This window comes from Corvus kubaryi, unplaced genomic scaffold (assembly GCF_017639235.1).
Source record: "Corvus kubaryi isolate FWS band 111438036 unplaced genomic scaffold, C.kubaryi_AGA036_p1.0 37392, whole genome shotgun sequence".
Taxonomy (NCBI): Eukaryota; Metazoa; Chordata; class Aves; order Passeriformes; family Corvidae; genus Corvus; species Corvus kubaryi.
In genome coordinates, this window is record NW_024581131.1 from 5,508,016 (window position 1) to 5,530,403 (window position 22,388).

The 22,388-nt window shown below is 54.2% G+C and overlaps 1 protein-coding gene across 2 annotated transcripts; it reads left to right on the forward strand.

Moving 5' to 3' along the window:
• The first annotated feature begins 2,082 nt into the window (after positions 1 to 2,082).
• IFITM10 (interferon induced transmembrane protein 10) lies at positions 2,083 to 13,507 on the forward strand. Of its 2 annotated transcripts, none has more exons than XM_042038202.1 (3): positions 2,083 to 2,714; positions 3,749 to 4,163; positions 12,612 to 13,507. In XM_042038202.1, exons 1-3 carry the CDS (start codon positions 2,605 to 2,607, stop codon positions 12,759 to 12,761), a joined length of 675 nt encoding a protein of 224 aa, XP_041894136.1. In that variant the 5' UTR covers positions 2,083 to 2,604; the 3' UTR covers positions 12,762 to 13,507. The 2 variants fall into 2 exon arrangements, with proteins under 2 accessions (XP_041894136.1, XP_041894137.1); XM_042038203.1 differs by having other exon boundaries at positions 2,707 to 2,782.
• Positions 13,508 to 22,388: the final 8,881 nt, after the last annotated feature.

Genomic DNA, 22,388 nt, shown 5'->3' on the forward strand with positions numbered 1-22,388 from the left:
CGTTTTGGGGGCTGATGGCTTTTCCTTTTTCCGCTCTTTCTTGGATTTATTTATTTTTAGGTTTCTTTGGGAGGGAAGAGAAGCGGAATGCAGAATGAAAGCTCAGAGAACAGAAGACAGAGATCAAGGGAGAGTGGGAAGATTGGATTTACCCCTCTGAGTCTCAGGCTGCCTTACTGCTTATGGAACTTAGCAACCTACTGAGGAATTTTATAGGGGTAATAGGAAAGGAGCATTCAGGAGGCTGTGGACTTTTTCCTTCAGAAATAAAAAAAATCAGGGTCAGGTTCTGCTAGTGGTTTTCTGAAGAGCTTGAGTAGGATTTGAGACGGAAGATTTTCTCACAGGTCTTACAGCGCTTGATTATGCTACAGCCCACATGTCTCTAACGTGATTACGGGAGATTGGCTTTGGGGCAGGAAACATCCTTCTGTTCTGTTTGTCCCGTGCTTACCACAAGGGGAAGCCAGCCTTGATGCCAAAGTAATGCCGGTTATTCATACTCACCCCACCTTTTATTTGAAAGGAAAGTAGTCCTAGACCGTATGGTTGAGGGCGTGCATGCATGACCTTTGAAGATCCCCAGAAAGTTGGAGGAGAGTTAAAATAATGCAGAATATTGAGGGGTTTTATTCCTTGCATCATTTTTATGTCAGTTCCCTGGGGGAAGGGTCACATGAGTGGTTTTTGAACCAGTGATGCTGCATGTATGCCACTGTGGTCTACATAATAAACCTCTCACCACTCACACTTAATGTCGAGGAAGATGATGAATCACTCCCCCAAAGACCAAAAAGTGCTCCACAAACTGTAGGGATGACCTGGTACCTGGAGAAGAGGAAAAGCAGCCATTCAACCTCCCTGACCTTTCAGTCCTTTTCATACCAGGGAACGTGACTGTCTCTGTTGATCTCACATTCCCCTACACCACTCTGCTGCCTCCTCTTGCCTTCTTGAAACCCCCTCTGACCTTTTTCTCTGCTCACCCTCTACCCCTGCCTTAAGAAGAGGAGCAGCCCTACCCACACAACTTTCCCCAGACAAACGAACAGCAGGCTCATCAGTAGCTCCAGTCTGCATCAACGGGGTTTCATTGTTCCTCCTGAGCCTGCAGGGAGGATACTCTGCACAGTTGAGTTTGTCCAAGCCCTCCAGAAAAGCTGACGACAGCTGGCCATGGCTCTGCCTCTCCTGCAAACCTCTTAATCCCACAGGAGTATCAGTCTCACCCTAGCACTGCCTCTGTTTCTTAGCAGCTTCTTGGAGAGAGACCTGGGTCTCATCACAGGCTGTAGCACTAATAAAACCTCCTTTACTTTGGCAGGACCCAACGCCACTCCAGCAGCAATAAATCCTGAACCAGAAGGCAATTTGTCCTTTTTTAGCCAATGCAGGCACCTGCAGAAGGATTAAACTGGTCTCATGGAAACTGTACCCCCTCCAGCCTCAGAGACCTGTGGATGTGCAAGAAGTTCCCCCACATCACACCAGCCCAGGGGGATGAACACGGCATGGGTGCCCCTACACTGGAGCCAAACCTGCCTGTGAAGAGCTGAGTGAATTACATCCTTATTTCTTAGCTCAGCACTTTGCGGGTAGGCTTAAGGCATTTCCAGAGGATTTCCCTTCTCTTGCAGTTTCTGCTCACACAAACTTTTGTTTTACCCACCGTGTTTCCACTGCCCTGGGGATTTCTCTGCTACCCTTCCCCAGCGCCACAGCTGAACTGCCTGCTGCAACAAGGCCACCTGCGCCAGGCTATGTCACTGCGGGGGGACATGGAGTGTCCTTCTGTCCTCACCCTCCCTGTGCCACGGCTGCATCCTCCTGAATGACCTGCAGGCTGTCCCTGCACGGCACCAGCTGCTCTCCATCATCACGTCCCTGGGGGGACGCTACTGCAGCACCCTAGGACTGGGATTCCATGCAGCTTCCAGAGTGTTAACAATGGGAGGCAGCAAGCACATCCCTGATCCTGTGCTAAGCCTGGGCACGGCCAAATCCTCCCGGGCTTGACCAGCCTTCGTGACACCCCCACCCCCCTCCCCCAAAGCAGCCACATGCCGTGAATCCTGCTGCCGGAGTGCTCCCACCCCTGCCTGCACTGGGATTTGCTCCGTGCCAGCAGGATCTGTTACCTCATACACAGGATTTATCCCCTTTCCATTCATCCCCTCAAGATCAGAACCCGTTTTTCCCCACAGCACTGCATCACCACCACCTCCCCTTGTTAATTCCGGTTCCCCAGGCACTCCTGACACACTTGTTTAGTTTTTCACCCAGGTCCATAGGAGTGAACCCGCAAACAAGGCTGCAGCGAGTCCCCGCTGCAAAGGTCTCTGTGGGTGATAATGGGGAGAACAGGGCCGAGCATCCCCTTCTGATGCTCGGGGAAGCCGCTGGGCCGGGGCCCAGGAGATGCCCTTCTCCAGCGGGGCGCTACCAGGATGCTCCAAGCAGGAGGTGACGTCCCAGTGGGGGGGACACGAGGAGAAAGGCTGAGACACGGAGGAGCTCTCCTGCGTGAAGCATGTTCGGGGGGAGAGAGGGGGCTGCAGGCTGACCTTCCCATCCCCTAACTCCGTCCCTGCCCACCCCTAGTCCATGGGTGCCCCCCTCCCCGCCCTTCCCTCCTCCTTCAACTCCAGCGCCGAGGAAACCGAGCCGGAGGCAGTGCTGAGCCGGATATGCAGCGACTCCCCGCATCCCTCCTTGTGAGTATCCCTCGCTTCTCCTGATGCCTTCGGAGGAGACCGATGGACAGACGGACGGGCAGCCAGAGGTGGACTAGTCTCTCCTATTTGCAAAGCTAGGGTGGAGGGGAACTTCTTCCAATATCCCCTTTCCCATCATCTGTCTTCATCCTCTCTTCCCCTCCTCCTCTTCCTCCTCCTCTCCAGCCACGATATCCTAAAAAAAGAAAAAAAAAAAAAAAAAAAAAAGAGGGCGGGGGAGGGGGGTATGGGAAACCTGCTGGCAGGTGGAAGGGACCGGGAAATGGAATCACATCTGGAATCCCGCAGAGACTAGGACTCAGGAAAAGAAAAATCCCCCCCCAAATACCCGCTCCACTAAGGAAGGAGGGAGGGAGGGAGGGCGGAGGGGCGGGCTGCTCTGCCGCACCGGGAGACCCGCTCCGTCCGCAGCCGAGCCACCGGCTCCCATCCCGGCATGGGACAGAAAGGAGAAGGCCCCGACAGACCGACAGACAGAGGCGGGCGGGCAGGGCTGCGGGGGGCTGCAGCGCGGCCGGCTGGCAACTCCCTCGCAGCCCCCCGGCGCCTCCCAAGTGTTTCTTTCTGCTTTTATTTGTCTCCTTTTAAAAAAAAAAAAAATATTATTTCCCCCGTGGTGAGTGGAACGCGGGTCACGCAGGCCAGCGGGCAGCGGCGGGGGAGGCCGTGGCAGAGGGGGAGGGATGCTGCCCGCCCTGCCCGCGCCTCTGCCCCCGCCGCGGGGCCGGGGCCGGCGGCAGCTCCGCGCCGAGGCGGCGGCGTCGTGGTCCCCGGGTGTAGCGGTGCTCCCTCCTCCCCCTCCTGCCTGCCCTACTCTCCTCCCTCTCTCCTCTGCCCACTCCCTCACTCCTCTCCCCGCTCTCTCCTCTGTCTCCCGGTCCCTCTCTTTCTCTCCTGCCTTCCCCCCACGTCTCCCCTTGTCTGCTCCTTGCCCCCTTTCTCTTCTCCCCCTGCCCCCAGCCTTTCCATCCCCTCACCCCCATTTTTCACGGGGGGGCTTTTCGCTTTGCCAGGGCAGAGCGCGGTGACGCCGCGGCAGCCACCACGGAGAGGACACAGGACCCCCCCTTGGGCCCGCCATGCCCCTTTGAGGGGGTGGCCTGGACCCCGAGACCCCCTCAAGGCCCCCCGCAGGGCTGCTTCGCCTGCATCGCCAAGCCCCCAGCTCTCCGGCAAGCTTCGCCCGTCCTGTCTCCTTCTTCTGCCGTTTATCTCATGGAGAGCAAGAGCTGCAAAGGGGACAGTCTGCGGCCAGCGGTCCCGTGCAAGCACTCGGTGGAGAAGAAGACGATGACCAACCCCACCACTGTCATCGAAATCTATCCTGACACCACCGAGGTGAACGACTACTATCTCTGGTCTATCTTCAACTTTGTATACCTCAACTTCTGCTGCCTCGGCTTCATCGCCTTGGCCTATTCACTGAAAGTGAGTACTGAGCACGAGGCACGGGGTAAGGGGCGACCGGGCAGGGGGGAAGCGTTTGGGGGTTGTGCCTGATGTGAAACACATCTTTGCCACCCAAATGAGAGGTTGCAGACAATGGGGATGGGGACGGGAAGAGCTGAGGAGCCTGGGATGTTACTTCAGGTGGGGAAGAGGTGCTTTCACTTGCTCCAGGTACCCTCAGAGGCTCCTCTGTACCGTGGCGGCAGGGTGACAAGCAGGCAACACAGGGCTGGCTTGGCTCGTGCTGCACCTGCAGGCACGCCGGCACTAGGTCCCTTATTCGGGATCCTGGCTGGTAGAGATCATCAGGAGAGGACCCAGCAGCACTGGATGGTCAGGCAGGAACAGTAAGAAGCAGCCAGCCAGGATCAGCCATCAGCTGGCAAGTTGCAGGGGGTAAGAAGCTTACAAAGTGCAGGGCAATCCTGCCTGTTTCTTTCTTGCCCTCTCGCTAATTAAAACACCAGAGCTCGTGGCCAGCTTCCCCCACCCCAAGCCCTATAAATCCCAAAACAAGTCCTGGAGACCTGCCAGCATCATGGGAATGGTGAGGAGGTGGAAGAGAGTGTGGGGGGCTTCCCACAGTGTCGGGGCTGGAGGGATAGAGAGCTGTGTTGTTGGAGAGAGTGATGGCGTGGAGCACAGCCCATGATGGGAATGGGACCAGGTTATTATTCCTGATAGCTGCAGGGGAGAGCAGCCCGGCAGGGATGGTGCTTGGCAAACAGGCAGCCCCTTGGCAGCTGCCAGGAGAGAGGGGCCTGGGCTGCCCTCCCCTTCCCTGCCTGCCAGATGCAAAACTAACTGAATGGATGTGCAGAGAGCCTGGGGCGGCTGGGTGGCCCGGAGAGGAGCTGGCTGATTTGTTTTGGCAGGCAGCATTTAGAGGAAGGCCAGGGTGCAGACGGACTTCGTCACAGAAGCAGATCAATTAAACCCATACAGCTCCTGTGAGCTGGACTGTGAGCACCCAGCACCACAAGGAGGCTGCTCCCAACGCTGTCAGGGTCTCCATCAGAAAGGCTCAGGGACAAGTCTGTGGCCCCGTGTCCTGGGCTCACCCAGCACTGGCCCTGTGGTGCCTGCCTCAGTTTCTCGTTCCCCAAGATGGGAGGCGAGCTCTCATCCATTGCCTGTGCAGGAGGCTCTGCTGCTGCCTGAGTGAGGCACTTAATAACTTAAATCATCCTGGGGCAAAGCATCACCATGAGTAAAGGGCAAATCCAGTCAGCAGCAGCCTTACATGAGTGGGGGGAGCAAGTCCCTTAGCACCCCCCACACCTTGATCCAGCAAGGGAAGAAAAAACTGGCTTCCTCCTTATTTTTAAGCCTTTCCTGTCTGTATTTGCCTTTAACGATTGACGTCTTTCCTGTGGAAGAGACTACCATGACTGTCTGGGTACATGTGGTCCCTTGCTGCTGCAGCAGTGGGGGGAGGACAGCCTGAGGACAGGGCTGACCCATCCCCAGGCGACAGGATAGAGTAGTGTCTGCTACCTGCAAAGTTTTTAGAGGCTGAACCCTTCACTATCCTTGACATGGGGTGGAAGGAAGGGCAAAGCCCAGAAGTAACCCAGGGCCTTGCACCACAATAGAGGCGTAGGCTCGGCATCTGTCTGCAAAGATCTAGAGGACACAAACTCAAGCATGAAAAGAAGAGGCAGTAGTGAGGGAAGGCAAATGGGCAAATTTGCTCCAAATCAGAGAAAGGAGAATAGAAGATGGCTGTCAAAAACAAGCCTTGGCTTTCAGGCTGAGAAGGCGGTAGCTGATGGGATGTAACCGCGGTACCCAAACAGAGGTAGCACTGAGCGGGTAGAAATAACTCTGCTCTGGTTTTGGAGCTCCCCAGTGGCTGTGACTCTGTGGCAAGGGGAAAATAGAAACAAAATGTCCCTCAGAGGCAGAGGACAAAGCTAGCAAGTGGCTGAAGGGATGCGGAGTGCTGTCATGAGCTGCTGTTGGGGTGGGTGGTGAGAGGCAATGCAGATGCTGGGGCAATAGCAGGTCTGTCCTGGGGAAGACTGGGATGTTCAGAAAGGCAGCTGTGTTCCTTACCCACATTACTGCAGGGATCTTCCCAACACCCCAGCCAGGCTGGGTGTTATGGTTATTTCTCCAGAAGCATGTTTTCTTCTCTTTTACCGTCAATAATGTTTTTCCCAGAAGTTCAGAGAAAACAGGAGCAAGAAATGCCCTAAGGACAGATACCCCTTTAAACAGACTTCTCTTGTTTCTCTGCAATTAAATGTAAAGACATTTGAGCAGTAGGCACTTAAGTCTGGCCTTTCTAGCATGTCTGTGCTCTGAAGGGACTGACTAAGGTTCTACGTACATGGGAGAGGAGTGAAGCTGCACCTTCCCCTCCCTGAGCCTCTTCTGGGACCCCTCACAGCAGAGCCCTCAGCCACACAGGTTTCCTCAAGGGCCATCAGTGCACTGATGCCGTTAAGTTAAGCTGGGTTACAGCTTTTACACTTCCTTTGAATAACTGAAACATCCAGCAACTTCAAGAATTATAATTTTCATTATCAGAAATAGCATTTTCAATTCCCTGTCATAAAGGTCACCTGCATCTGACAGATTCATACTGTTAATAAAGCAGTATCTCCTTTGTGTCCCAAGTCCATGAGATGTGTCAGTATATATCTTAGCACACCCTAGCATTTTCTCTGGTTTCAGCAGCATAATGCCCACACTGGAAGACAGATATACCCTTGGTGCACTTGAATATTACTGTAAAGCTGTCTCCTTCCTCATGCCCTATTTTATTGGTTTCAGTCACATCTGGGAAAACAGGCATGTCTGCCTGGCCTTTTGCATGCTAGCTACAGCCTTCTAGATTTCTTTCTGCAGGGAAATGCTATTTCATGGTGACAACCATTTACTAAAAAATGCCAAAATCCCCCACTCCAGCACCAAAGAATTTGTGAAGAAAGAAACACATGAAGTCAGGTGAGGGCAGAAACTGACATACAAGGCAGGTTCTGTGTGTGACAGATGTCACAGCCAAGCACTCTGAGCAGGACCGTGCCAGCACGCCTCATCTTTATTTACCCCCATAGCAGGCCAGATCCTCAGCAAACACAGCTTGCTGGGCTGCAATGGGGTCACACAACTCATGTATCCCTCCAGGGGTCTTTTCTAACATCTCAAGCTTCTCAAGGTCAGTCTCCCGGAGTGCAAGCAAGGCATTCGCATCTAATTGTGTGTGCTGGATGCTGGGGGAGAAGAGATCAACAGCAGGAACAGAGAAGTTAGAAAACCTGAAGTAACCCTAACCCCAGCCCAGCACAGATAAAAGTATCACTCCAACAGCAACACTTTGGATTCAGTTGGTTTTGATCAGAAGCAAATGTTGTGGTCTGATATTCAGCAGCTCCCTCCCTTCCCCTTTCCCAGCTCCAAGTGGTAATGAATGATGCATCAGTGCCTGGTGGCAGGAGATCTCACTTCAGTTGTTCAGAGGTTCGTCTCTGGAGACTGTCGGGGTGAGCCAAGTCCTTCTGTGTACCCATTGTGCCATGAGGCAGTAGATCAGAGGAGCTGGGATCTCAGATGAGCCGCAGTACGGATGCCTCGCTGTGGCTCTATAGACATGAAGATGCCAAGGAGCCTTGCTGGCTTTTTAAGCCTCACCAGCAGCCCACAGCATTGCTTGCAGAGTTTTCTTGCCCCTTGAGGTCATGGAAGTATGCCAAGTTCTCTTGCCCACTCTCTGCCCAGCCCTTAGCACACAGCTGTGGGCACGACTGCCTTCCCCTCTTGCCACTTGTTGATCTTCCTTGTTTTGAGTTGAAGCGGACCAGAACAAATCCACAGCTATTTATTAACCCTGAGAAGCTGCCACACCCGAGCTCTCAGGCAGGCTCTCACCCTGCTTTTCAGAAGGAGCAATGGTTTATGGAGGTGGGTGAAATGCAGGGGTGACAGTCCCGTGACGCCAGTGCCGGTGTGGTGGAGGCACGTGGGCTGGAGAGCTCTTGAGCAATCCACAGAGCAAATAAATCCAAGGATCGCCTCCAGAGCTCCTTCTGTGCAGGGACATGGAGCTCTGCATAGAAATGGGTTTACTGACAACCAGCTGTGGACTTCCAGCCTTGCCTTAAAAACAGCCTCATTAGACTCGTTATCAACAAACCATTCGTCTCTTTCTGCAAGCTGAGGCAGCACTTTTTACTAGAGCAGCAAGTTTGATGCTCCCAAAAATGAGAGGGGCTGATCCTCAGGGCAGAGAGAGGGGAGGTGACTGCTGGGGAAGGCAGTGGGGTGGTAGGAGCCAAGGGGAGCACGTGGAGAGGAAGCAGAAAAAAACCAAGGAAACAAAGGACAGGGATGAGAGGGAGGAGCGAAAGAACCCTTGGGCACTGGCACGCTGGAGGCAGAGGACAGTGAGATGGAGATACTGGAAGACAAGGTGAGCAGCAGGGAGGTGACAGGCAAGTAGGGATGGTTGGATAGAAAGGCCATACCTTTCCTTTTGCTGATGGGAAAGGAGAGGAGAAAGGTTTCCGTGTTAGAGAACAAAAGCTGGCTGTGTTTCATGTAAGGACAGGCATGGAAGAAGAAAGAAATTGTGTAAGTTGCCAGCCTGGATCAGAGGTGAGCTCTGCCTTGTCCAGGAGGGAAACTCCAAGGTGGCCACCACGCAGTGCTTGGAGGTGCCCAGGGAAACCCCAGTCAGCAGATGTAGTTATCCTCACACCCATCATCTCAGTGCAAAGCAGGGCCAAAAATCCCCATCTAGTGTTAGGCAAGGTAAGAAGGGTCAAAGTGATGAGAAGAGCCTGTGACTAAGAAAACACCACACCTGGGTCTGGGATGGGGGTTCAGCCTTGTGACCTTGAGGACCTGTCCCTCACCATGATTAATCTCTCTGGCCATGGAAGGAATCAGCTTCCAGGGCTCCCAGAAGCTCGTGCACCAGCTGCCAGCACATTATGATGACAGTGGCCACAGGAGCATGAAGATAGGAAAAGCTGAAGCTGGGCTATAAGGAAGACACCAGTGTCTCCTTAAGGACAAAGCAGGGAAGGAGCTGAAACACTTCCCTGCTCTCCAGGAGAGCTCCTCCACAGCCTGGCTCAGTTGCCTCAGCAGGACATTAAAGGGAGACATCTGGAAGCATCTGGGGGTGCAAGGCCATGCAGGAGGAGGCGAGGCTGCCCTGGAGAGATGTGGGAGGCTGGAGCTGTGAGTGGTTTGTAAGGAGAAACTCCTTTTCATTGCACTTTTGTGCCACAGGGGCCCTTGCATTTGTCTGGCACTTAGAGGCTCCATTTCAATATAAACGATTATGGGCAATCAGGGATGATTTTCATGAGGCTGACCACTGAAGCCACAGGGGTTGGCAGGAGTGTGTGGGTGGAAGCAGCTGGAGGTGCAGGGAGAGGAGGCAGCTGGATGTCCTTTGGTAGGAGTCAAAGGCAGCCATCGCACCATTGTTTGGACCCAAACAACAGGAAAGAGAAGAGATGGAAGGAACAAAAAAAAAGGAACTGTGAGGGAATGGTGTCACTGGGGAGAAGGCAGCCCCAGGCACCCCTCACCACAGATGCAGCACGACAGGAGCAGGGCCAAAGGGAGAGCCATGGGAAAGTCAAGGAGAGGCGCTGCTGAAGTGTGTCGTGGGAAAGGGCTAAAGCACTGGTCATGAGTGTGAGTTGGTGTCAGATGGGAGATGCTACTGGGAGAGGCTGCTGGGAGCACTGGAGAAGGCTGAGCATGGAAATTAGGGTTGTAGAGCGCCCCAGGGACAGGAGGAACAGGAGGTGAGGAGCAGGAGGGAGCTCCTGGGGCCAAGAGGAACTGGCCTCACAAAGGTAAAGCGGCTTGGCTGTGGGAGGGTTGCAGAGCTCGGTGTGCTGGCTGTGCAGGTCTGCTGGAGAAACCTCTGTCTGCCTGGCAAACACTGGCAGCAAACGCCAGCTTGCTTGTGGCAAAGAGCACTGGGTTGCAGTGGAGGAAGGGGCAAAAGGCATTTGCTCCATGTAGGTTTTGCCTGAAGCAGCCCCACCGCTGGGAAGAGGGAAGTGTGTAAGAGCTTCAAAGAGTCTGCTGGGAGCAGCAATCGGGATTTCTGGCCTGAATCCAGCCCCTCTGGGGCTTCTCACCAGTGCGTGAGGAGGTGCCAAATGCCTGGTGCTGCTGAGCCCAGGGGTTTTGGGAGGATGTTAAAACTTACTGAATAATTTCAAATGTGAGTCATGCCAGACATTCAGCTGACACAGAAAGGCATGTGGGCTCCCGTGCTGCTGGCTTGCTGCCTTCCCAGAGATCATCTCCTCTGCTGAGAGCTCCAGCCAAGCGTGCCCCAAAGACACATGCAGTTTGTGACTGTCCCTTCTTCTCAATCCCAGAAGGATGGTGAGCTAAGCACTCCACAGCAGAGCAATGGGTAGATGGCCCCAGCTCCAGCTGCAAGCTCCCACGAGTAGGGCACATCAAGAGGCTGAGACCTGGCACCGTTTGATTTAATACAAGTATGAAAAAAAGGCTCATTCTTGCCTTATGTGCCTGCCAGCACCAGATCCTGTGGGCCTCATGCCAACAGCAGCTTCCCTACCCACAGTTCAGAAGATCAGGGGTTGCTTGTGCAGAGAGGTCCTCATTGGTGTGATGGAGAAGAGCAGTGCTGCTTGAGGGTCTGAGATGCAGTTTTGGATGCCCCATGAACCAGCATGACTCAGTGGGAATGAGGGGTTCAGCAACCCTTCCCCATGTCCAGCAAGTTGCAGAAGGCTTTCAGGACAGTCCCGTGGGTAAGTGCTGCAGGAGGAGGAGAGAAAAGTCCGTAAGATGTGGTCTGAATCCGTCGCAGAGTCTTTTTGGAAAGCTCCTGATCGATAAAAGCCTTTTAATATTCCTCGGTCTGACTCTGGTGCAGGTTTTTGCAGCTTGCCACCAGCATCCGGTGTCTGGCCGGCAGTGCCCGGCGGGGCTCTCACTGCTGGCAGCAGGGCAGGCAAAGGGCTCGCAGCCCTGCTCCCCACAGCCCCCACCCAAGAGCGGGCAGTGGGGCAGGCCCTGCCACACCCTGAGCACCCCGCTTGGATACAGGAAATGGATGAGAGTCACGTGTCCTGGTGCTTTTGTCCCACATCCTTGTGGCTCCAGCTGCCCGAGTCTGCTGAGTGCTGGCTGAAGGGGCAGCCTGGGGACAGGGACATATCCCTGCTAGGAAGCAATGGAGTCTGACCCCTCCTCTGCTGGGATCAAACTGCAGAGCTGCTGCTGGTGGACAGTGCCATCAGCTGCCTGGCTGTGCCATCGCTGCCTGCCTGGCTGTGCTGTCACTGCCCAGCTGTGCCATTCACTGCCTCATTGTGCCATCTCTGCCTGCTTGCAGCATCCTTGCCTGGCTGTACCATCTGCTGCCTTGCAATGCCATCGTTGCCTTACAGTGCCATGTGCTGCCTGGCTATGCCTTCTGCTGCCTGGCAGTGCCATCCACTGCCTGGTAATGCCACATGGTGCCTGGTAGTGCCATTGCTGCCTGGCAGTGTCATCTGCTGCCTTGCAGTGCCATCTGCTGCCTGGTAATGCTGTCGCTAGTACGTCGGTAATGCCTGCTAGTGGCATTGCTGCCTGGCAGTGCCATGCACTGCCTGGCAGCCCGGAGGAGGTGGGGACAGGCCAGTGACATGGATGTGCACAATCATCACCCACTGCAGAGCTGTCCCAAGGAAAGCCCATAAAAGTCCCAGCCTGCAGCATAATGAAGGGAGCAGACCGTGCTGTCAGAATAGAAAACTGCCTGTGGCAGGGATGCTACACAATCCGCATAAGACCTGCAAAAGGAAAGGAACTCATTAACCCAGGACTACTTAATATGCTGGAGGCTCGTGCGCAGCCTGGGAGCTGCAGTAGCGTGCCATGCCAGGTTTCACCCGCTCAGCCCCTCAGTGCAGGCGGAGGCACGGGGATGCACACCGAAACTGCAGCCAGCCTTCTCCCTTTTGGGCTGGCTGAGCCGGCAGGGCCTGCAGGGCCAGGGGGCCGTGACACGGTGGGAAGTGTGCTTTAGTGCCCATGTGCCTGGGGTGCACAATGGCATCGCAGTTCCTTTGTGCACCCTCAGGCTCCAAATGGCACTGCCCCACTCCGGGGACCATGGGGCCCTGGTTTGCCTGGTTGGTAACAGCAATGGGTCACTCTTTCAGGTCTTCTCTGCTTCCAGGAATTTCCAGCCCACAGGTATTACAGTGCTTGGTTTCACAAGCTCAACCCATAGCAGAGATGGGGTGCAAACCTCACCTCAAGGTGTTTTATGGCACCTGACGTGCTCAAATACAAAGAGGCCCAGCCCAGCCCTCATCTGCTGTACAGGTAACCACGTACAGCTGCACTGGGTTTTGTGGCTGCTGCTTGAGACAAGTTATGTCTTTCATATGTGTTGCAATTACTTTATTTATTTTTTTGTCTCAGGTCCGGGATAAGAAACTCCTCAATGACTTAAATGGAGCAGTTGAAGATGCCAAGACAGCCCGGCTTTTTAACATCACCAGCTCAGCCCTTGCCACCTTCTGTATCATCCTTATCTTCATCTTCTTGCGATACCCTCTCACTGACTACTGAGTGAGGCCAACAGCAGCTGCTGCCGCCAAAATGCCTCTACGCCAGAAGTGTCTGCAGTTTCTTGTAGCAAGGACACACAAAACAAACCAACCACTACACCCTGATTGCCAAAAAAAAAAAAAAAAAGTTGATTAAATACATAAATAAAAGTTAAATTAGTTTATCAGCCCAGCTGAGCATACCCTTCTTGCCCTGAAATGGTATGTGAAGAGCTGAAGGAAAGGGTCTCACTCTTACACATGTACAGGAAGAAAAATAGACCAAGAAATATTTATTTTATTTATTTTATGGCCAACAAGCTGTGTGAAAAGAGCGTGCAAAGCCCAGAGCTACGCACACTTGGTGGCAGGCAGCTGAGCTCTGGGGAGCAGGGGGGTCCTGTGGAGCTGGAGACACATACAGTGATGGATGGGGATCATGGCAGGGCTGGCTCACAACATATCAGGTGTGTTCAGACCGCCCCACCACCCCCAGCTTGTGGGGGGTTTCTTTTCCTTTTCTTCTCTTGAATTTCATCTACTGGTTCAGACAACTTCCAACCCCTGGAGAGCTGAAGGTGTTAGGAAGTTCATGCTGGGGAGCTCCAAAGCCTCCAGAGAAGCCCCAAAGTGTTAAAGGGCAGGTTTCTCCTTGGGATCTCCCAGCAGTGCTGAGAAGGAAGGCACCTTCTGGAGAACTCGACTAAGCCACCTAAGTGGAGTGCTACTGTATTTCTGTAAACAGTCAATAAAAAGATACCTCTGATACGTGATGCTGCTGGGCTAATTCCTTCCTTAGCAGGGCTGAGCTCCTGGTCTCTATGGGCTGGCAAGAGAAAATGCTAATGTCACCAGCAGCTGCTTGGGAGAGATTTAAAGCAGGAGTGAGGGATGCTGCTGCAGGTCAGGGCCGCATGCAGCCGTGAAGGAGAGTGCAGACCCAGATTTAAGAGCAGAGACCTCGGTGACTTCCTTGATGGAAGATCTATGGCAAGCAGGCAAAGGCAGCCGAGCAGGCAGGGCCCCCCTCCCCTGCTAGGACCAACGTTGAAGAGAGAAATAAATCGCTGCAGTCTGAACCTGCTGCTACTGCAGCACTTCCCAGGGTCATTACGAAGAGCCAGATTTTGGAGACGACGTGCGTTTGCCACTGAAATAGGCAGGAGCTCAGAGCCCTGCCCGATAGCTGCCTGCGGCTGCCTGTTGTGCTGCAAATCAACACACCCTGACTTGAAAACACCCATAAATTAATGGCAAGACCAGAACTAAAATACAGCCTATCAGCCTCTCTGACCCTTCATCTCATCTCATGTGCCACAGCTGCCTCATCTTTTTCCAGCTGTAAGATGACCTCATGCCAAGGGGCACCAATCACTGCAGACCAGCCATGGAGCCGGGAGAAGGCACCAGGATCCACCTTTGCACCCACCCTGAAAGCAAAGGTGAAGCAAGAGATGGGGAATGCAGACAGGCTGTCATGGAACACTTCATCATCTGCTGAGTGCATGGTTAAATCAGCAGGCTGTGCTCAGTGAGGGATGTGCCATAGTGAGATGTGGAGACTGATCATGAAGATGCTTTCCTGAAAGCATCATGAGATGTCACCTCCTTCCTGCTCAGGTCTCCACACCTTCATCCCATCCTGGGTTTCATTTATAGAGGGAGCTATGGGCAGGAAGACCTGCAGTCCTCCCTGCTCCTCACTCACTGGATGCATTTCCATACCAGACCAGATCAGGGGTCTGTTTTGCAGCAAAGTTTCAGTTGGCAGTGCAATGTATGGTGCCCTGAAAGTATCTCAGCCATGAACTGCTCTGTGATCACTCATCCAGAGGCCTATACTCTTCCCAGCCTCTCTTGGTTGCTTCTTGCTCCCTTCCCTGAAGCAAGACCGGAGTGGTCATGGCCATCCTAACATATATAAGGGCTACAGCCAGTCCTCATCCCAGGCTGAGGGAGGAGGTGGCCTGTCATGATGGCAATGCCCCCAAAGAGGGTAGAGCCAAAATGACTCACATTGCAGCCACCCTGAACTGGCACCTGGTAATTGGAGCAAATTATATCCTGCTGGGACAGTGCTACCCTAGGCAAGACCCAGACCAACCATCCCCAGGTCCTCCATGATTAGGAGAGGCACAGAGATGAGGCTGTAACCCCTTTTCCCGCCCCCTGTACCTGCACCAAGCTCCCGTTGGCTGTGTCCAAGGTCTTGGCTTGGTATCCTTCCCCATCAAACCTCTCAAGCTTTGCAGACCAAACACAAGTGGAGCTGGATGGGCTCGGGGGATATCTCAGACAGGGTTGCCATGTGTGCAGTGCCAGGGGTTCCAGGCTGCAGGCATAGATACCTGAGGGACCAATGGCATCTCTTGCAATAATGAGTGCATTCCTACGAACTGGGACTCCTGTGAGCCATGTTGCAAGTGCTTTTGCACTGAGACACCACCCCCAGCTCCAGTAAATCTTGCAGGAACAATGCCACCGTCCCCATCTCCTGTGCTAGGCAGGAGAGAGCCACCCTGCTTGGCATGCAGGCATGGGGCTGCTCGGATAAAGGCAGAGCTGACACAAAACTGGAAGTGACCCAAAGCCAGCCTTTTCTACACTTAACAAGTGTGACAAATGAGTTATCATCATCCCTTCCCCTGACGGACCATCTTATCTGCAGGAAAATGGATGCTGGTTTAATAAACCAGGGGGAATGTTGAACTGACTCGGCAGCATCTTTTGCATGTATAACCCATCAGGAATGGAGAGGGAGGGCTATTATTAGTAGCCATCATATTTATTGTTTGTTACCCATGCTGTAGGAGGTGAAGTCGCTGTGCTGCAGCAGGCTGGAGGTGCACCCAGACCTGCCACAGACAAGAACAGGGTAGCAAGAGGATGCAGAAACCCTGTGCCTGAAGGATGGAACGACGGACCCCAGCATATGATCAGCTCCACCACAGCCCTTGCCTCAACTCCACCTGCAGCTCTGGGCTGTCGGGCAGCAAAGCTCCTGTGCTCTCCCCTCGTCTCTCTGTGTCTCCCCTTCATTTTAATGGAGTTCCTCCAAGCCCACAGGAGGAAAGCACCCCCAAAATGCAGGAAAAAATGGGAACCCGTAGATTTCCAAGCTTGTTTAGGAGAAAAAAAAAAAAAATCATTTATTCATGCATGGGTCTTCCAAGTGCAGCAGCATCAAGGTATTCAGCATCCATTTTTCATCTTGTCAGTGTCAGGGAACCCCAGCTTGAGACAGCAAAACTACATCCCCATATACTGTCAGGCAAGTACATCCCAGATTGCACCAACTGTGGTGTTAAGGGAAAGAAAGAACTTTTTTCATTTTGAGGGAACAAAGGAATGAAAAGCAGCAGCCAAATCCGACAGGTCCTCTAATTGCCTTTTTTTTTTTTTTTTTTAATTTTGCAAGAAAATTCTGGAAGTTCAGGTTTTGCCAAGGCTGACACCCGCCGCGGCAGAAGGCAGGCTTTCAAGAGTTGCTTCTCTGCCTTTTCACTTCTGCCACTCACAACGTCGCGCCGCGCTCTCCAAATCGCACTTTTTTTTGGCTGCGAAGCCGCAGCCTCTGTTGCACTCCGCGGCGAGAAGGAAAACTGTGAGGAGGGGGTGGAAGAGAGGAACAGCCGAACGCAGCTTGAGAAGCATCTTTTGAGATGGGGAAGAACTGACGGTCACGTTGCCATTTAAAGATTTAATTGTATTCCTTCGGGAAACTGGGCCTGACAGCTTGATGAGGATTGCTTTTTCCTTTTTGTTTAGCTCGTGGGGAGCGACTGTTCCCTGTTAGGCGACATTGTGCAATTGTGCCTAAAACACCTGTGCTGTTTTTGTGCCCCTGGTACCTGAAAGGCGTTTGGCGTGAGCCTGGGGAAAGGCCACCGAGGCTGCTGAGGGATACTCTCGTCCGGGGAGGCGATGCTGCAGGACGGCGCTCGTCCAGCCCCGCGATGAAATGGCTGCGGGGGGACCCTGAAGGCAGCGCCAGCACACAGGAGGAGGTCACGGCGGCAGAGAGCGGGGTGTCCGAGCCGAGCTGGAGCTGCCAGGCTGCGGGAGGCAGGCAGAGGGCCCTCTCTCACCGCTCCACCGCAGCCGGCAGCGCACCGCCCATCTCCGCGGCCTCTGGGCGGGCCGGGAGCTCCGGGCGCTTTGCCCCTAGCAAGGGGCGCAGGTCCGTCCACGCTTCTCCGGGACTCGCGGCCCCAAGCCCCAGCACCGGGGAGCTGCGAGCCCCTGCAAGCGCTGGCCTGTGCAAGAAGCAGTCGTGAGGTGAGGGTGGCTCCTAAAACCAGCCAGGAGCGGGTCCCCAGACCTCTGTGCCAGCCGGGACATGTGTGTCAGGCGAGGGCCCGGGCACCGGTAGACATTTACCTTCCACGCTGGCAGGGAAAGGTGGCTGGGAGCCAGGCAGTGCGTGTGAGCCAACCCTGCTGTGCTTACGCCAAGTCTCAGTGCCCACCCGAGCCTCTGCCCCCGCTGCCACGCACGGCTCGGGGATGGCAGCTCTGCACAAATGCCACCAAGCCAGTTTGCAGACAGCCGCGCATCGAGTCCTAGCTGGGGTGAACTGGTTTGGGTTTGGCTGGTAAACATGACCCCGCAATTCTCCTTTATCTATGGGCTGTAATACATGTGAGATGAAACTCATTCAGGTAAAGACCTCCCAGCCCAGTGTCACATCCGCTGGTTCCCCTGCCTGGGATGAGCTGCCAGATGTGCAGGCAGAGCATGGTGAGTCAGACCTGGAGCAGCCCTCAGCCTGGATACCCAAATTAACAGTCGAGAGAGATGCAAATGGCAACCTCTGTTCTGCTGTGGGGTGTGTAACCCTCCAGCAAAAGCCGGCTATGCTGTAGCATCACAGCCCTGCTTCCCAGGCACTCCATGGCCAGGAGGCAGAGTCACGCTGGCAGCAAGTAGCAACTCTCACCTCCCTTCCCAGCCATGTGCTGAGGTCCTAGGTGACGTTACCAAAGCCCTTTCATCTCTGTTTTCCCCTCCAACACTGTCTCATGGGTTGATGGCTTCTCAGAGGAGGAGCTGCAGCCTTGCTTAGAGCCACCAGGGTCTGGGACATTGGCACTGTGGGTGTCCTGTGACGAGTACAATTGCAGCAGTGCCCAGATATGGTCGGCAAACACAGGGGAAGAGCAGGGCACTGACGGAGCTGCCTCTTCCCTCCTCTCCATCCCCTCATCCGTGTGCAGGTTGGACAGTGAAGAGTGCCTGGCTCTGCAGGCAGACCACGGCGGTGCGCAGCCCTGCCGGGGGGAGGAGGGAGAGGCACAGATGGCAGCAGATGCTCTCATCACTGAAAATGATTGAAGCAAAACAAAAAAACCCCTAGCAACTGGTGAGCAGCCTAACAAAAACCAGCACAAGGGTACAGAGAAAGGGTCTGGACCTGACAGACCCTTGCATGGAGCCTAGCTCTGTGCTGCCTTCTGGCCCAGAGTAATGCTTTTCCCATCTCCAGTTCACATACAGGGAAGAAAGACCATGCCTTGTCCCAGAGCACTGGGCAGTGATTATTTTTTAAGACTTGTATATACTAAAATGAAACAATCTGGTTTCTCTCCCATTCCCCTGTCCCTATCCTCTCTCTTGTCTCTTTCCCTCTGCCTTCAGAGGAGTGAGTATGACCCCAGAGGGTTTCCAGGCACATCTAAGCCCCTCGCCTACCCTCACTACCCATGGCAAGCCTTAGTGTGGGCCAACATGGCACTCCATTTCAGCACTGGGGGCGAAGGAGCAGGAATGCTTCATGCACCTGAGGGGTGTTTCTGTAAAGCCTCCGTGTAGCTTGGCTGCTGCTTCCAGCCGTGGCTCCTCCATCACTATAGCTTCATGCCAGTGCAAAGGTCCTGCTCCTCCACCCCTCCCATCCCCTGACTTTGACCCATGGTGCCAGCACTCAGCAGCCATGCCCCGCGTTTGGCACATCTCCATGCTCCTGCCCAGCTTTCCTCCAGTACATCCAGGCCGGAGGGAATCACAGGGAATTTATTCAGTATACTATGGTTTACTTTTCCTTTTCCCCTTTGGCAGGAGCGCCTCATGGCACAGTCAGAGCTACAGAATGAATGCTTCTGCAGCATGTGCTGAGCTGAATGGCACAGCACGCAGCCCTCCAGCCTGCTCCTTCTGCGGTTAATTGCACAGTAGCTGCTCCTGTGACGTGCATGCACAGCTCTGCCACGCTGCACACAGGCCGGTACTCCTATCGGGAAAATGGAGACAGATCCAGGGCAGCCCCCGTGTAAGAAACACACCTGCCTGGTGATGCTGCAAGTGCCTTTTGCCTGCTCAAGCATGTCAGCTCTCCTCACTGAGTGACACCATTTTGGGCTTTGCAGGAAGAAGGTGGTGTGCACAGGGATTTGTGCTGGGCTCCATCCCAGCAGTGAGGTGGGAGAGCTGGGGAGCACATGGGCAGCTGCCAAAGAGGGGAGCGATGCCCTTCTTAAAGCTGATGCAGAGTTCATCCCAGTCAATACATTTCATTACAGAACAGGGCGATATGAAGCCTGACAAGCCCCTTTCTCCAGCATCATGTTGTGCTCCGCTCCAGAACATCACAGCAAGGGTGACAGGCACACACGTGGTGGAACCAACCAAGCCTGGAAGAAGCAGAGCCATGTCAGGCCAAGGGTTGACTCTGGCCTCAGCTGTGAGCACAGTTTTGAGGTGCCAATACCCCCTGCAGTGGGAACACAGTGTCCTGTGCTACAGCCAGCCCTGCTGATCGAGGGCGATGGGATGCTGGCTCAGCCAGTGGTGCAAGGAACTGCATCTAAATAACCAGGAGAGGTTAAAAAATGTATTTTTTGGCCATTTAAAGAAATTGCGGGTTGACAAAAGTCTCTCCTTTTTGATGGGTAAGAAAGTTGGTTTGGCAGCAATTCCTTTTTCCTAGTTTTAGTTTCCTTTATGATCAGGTTCCAATTTTAATCCCTGCAGGATGCATGCAGGAGGCTCTGCTGCACTCTTCTGCACTTGGCCTGCCATGGCAATTAGGGAAGCTGGAAAACGTTTTAGCAAGAACTATTACGTGTACAAGCGCAACTTGCATTTGAAACATATAGCTGGGATGCAATCCATCTTGGGATGTGCCTGAAATCTGTGAAAGAGGAAAAACCAGAGTGGGGTGAATTATTTTTTAAGTGCTTTAGCTGAAACAAGGCACTTTCCTTTAGCCATAAGCAACTTGCTGTGTAATTTTTGCTCAGCTCGTGATGGTTGTGATGGAGAGGGGGGTGTGATGGCCCTGGGGCTGAGACAATAGATTCACATCTGGTAGATGGAGCTTAGAGACGAGGCTGCTTTGTTCTGCCTGCCTGACCATTACAGCATTGCCCTGGCTCTCCCAGCTTGATTTCCCCTGGGGAAAATAGGGGTAATAGGGATGACCCGAGCTGCCCAGAGCTGACCAGGTGTGCTCACAGCACTGCCCTCGCTCAGGCTGGCTGCCCACTTCCATGTAGCTGCAGGTCCGCACCCAAATGCCAGAATATCAGGTTGAGCAGGATTGGGATCTGAATAGGGTTAGCTCCCAGCTTTGGGAGGCAGGTGAGGTTTTGCAAGCCTCCATCACCGCCTGGTCCCAGCCCCTGTGATCCCGGGAGCAGTTCAGCAGCAGTGAATCATTTGTTTTGGTTTCTCCCCACCAGGCGCTTGGCTGCAGCCCCTGCACAGAAGCAGTGGGCATGGGAGAGATGCAGGGTTCGTGGGCCAGAGCCTCTCCTGCGGCTGCGAGAACCCGTGTCCCAGTGGTCCCCAGCCCCGCTGGAGCAGCTCCTCCTGTTTGCTGCCAACAGGGATTTTGTGTGGGTCAAATCTCCTGTGTCCTCATCATCCAGGGAGGCAGCCAGGGGCGTCCATGGATTAGCTGAGGAGAGATTGCCAGGGATGAAGGCTCAAGAGGGAGCTCAGCTTGGTCTCTTGCTGGAATGAACAGTCCAAGGTAGTCCCTCAGGACACTCCATCCTCTGCATCACCTTATTACCTCCCCATCCCTTGCCCTGCTGCAAGCTCGATATCCTTCTCCCATCTGCTTCCCACTCTCCTCTTTGTGCCACGCCACTGGACAGACAGGGAGCAATATTCCCAACAGCTGATCTGGGATGCTCATCTGTGATGTCCCAGGTCCATTATTGGAAACATTGATTTTAACTGGAGCTTGGGAAAAAACTGTTTAAATCCTCTTCCTTCAGCAGGCTTTGCGAGCTCGTGGCTCTCTGCCTAGATAACAGCTTTTATGAGGAAGCTTTGGGATTTTCAGACTCATTCCTTTCCCCCTCTTTTTTCCTATTTTACCCCTGAAAAGGCGTGTTGGGTAGGGGAGGAAACAGTCCGAAGCTGAGGCAAGAGAAGTCTTTCTGAGGTTTTCCCCATTTGGGTGCTTTGTATGGCCACAAGGAGGAGCTGGGCAGGAAAACCAGCAGGAAAGGCTTCGTTCCAGCCATGCCGGTCATGCTGCTGCTCCAGTTCCCACCAGCACCAAGTGTTCCCATACCGCTAAAGAAGCGAGTGCCCGTGCTACCCCAGCATCTCGCCACTGATTATGATAACTGGGCCGAAACCCATGAGTTTAGGTTGAATATCCCTGTTTTTGTAAAAGTTTCCCTGCTGACAGCTTTGGGTGAGCTGATTTTCTGCGGTAGGAGGAGGGCATGAACTCAGCATTGCTTATGCAATGGGGAGAGTGAGACTTTTTAGCATCCCAGGGTTTTATACCTCTGGTGCTTTATGAGAAATGACATTTCTGGGAAAGATTTTGCCGCCAGTTACTGTGGGAGCTTGACGTTCTTCTTGAGCAAGCTGCCGGCCGCGGGCCTGGAGACATGAGAGTTAATTTTAAAACATCCGGCATCCGTATCGGCAGGGAGGAAGGTTCCCTTCATTTCCTAAGCACCAGCAAAACCTAAGCTTCTAAATCCTAATCCCTCTCTAAGCTGGAGCTGCCAGGCCAGGGCCAAGGGCAGAGAAAAACCCCTGCTGTGTAACAGGCCAGTTGCCCAGTTCTTTGGTGGACCCGCAGCAGGATGGGAGTGAGCCCACTCCATCCATCCAGGAGCCCACCTGTGGGTCAGGCTCCTCCTGAGCTCCCAGCTTTTTGGTCAAACGTTGCCATGCCACCCTCCGAGACCGTGCTGCCCCTATGCCTCTCCTTCTCCTCAGAGACAAGGAGTCCGTGGGGCGCCCCGCAGGTCCCCGCTGCTCCAGGCTCAGCAGGCAGGGCGCTGACAGGAGGCAGGGGTGGCCCCAGCTGCGGGAGAGCTCCCGGCTCAACCTTGCAACGCCAAGGCAGCCCGGGAACCATCCATGACCCAAAAACACACGGCAGCGCGTTTTCTGCCAGGAGCAGCGCGGCTCCGAGGGTGTCCTCAGGAGGCTCACCCCAGGAAGGGCCTGGCGGCTCGGGCCGCTCTCCCCGCGGGCACCCGGGCCCGGCAGCTGCGCCCGCTCCCTCCGCGCCGCTCCGCGCCCGCGGGGCTGACGTCACCCTGCCCTGCGCCGCCCGCGCTGATTGGCTGCGGGTGACGTCAACGCTGTCTATTTTTTTTCCCCCTTTTTTTTTTTTTTCCCTTTCCCCCCTCACCCCCCCCGCCCGCTCCCGAGGCATGACCTCATCGCCGGC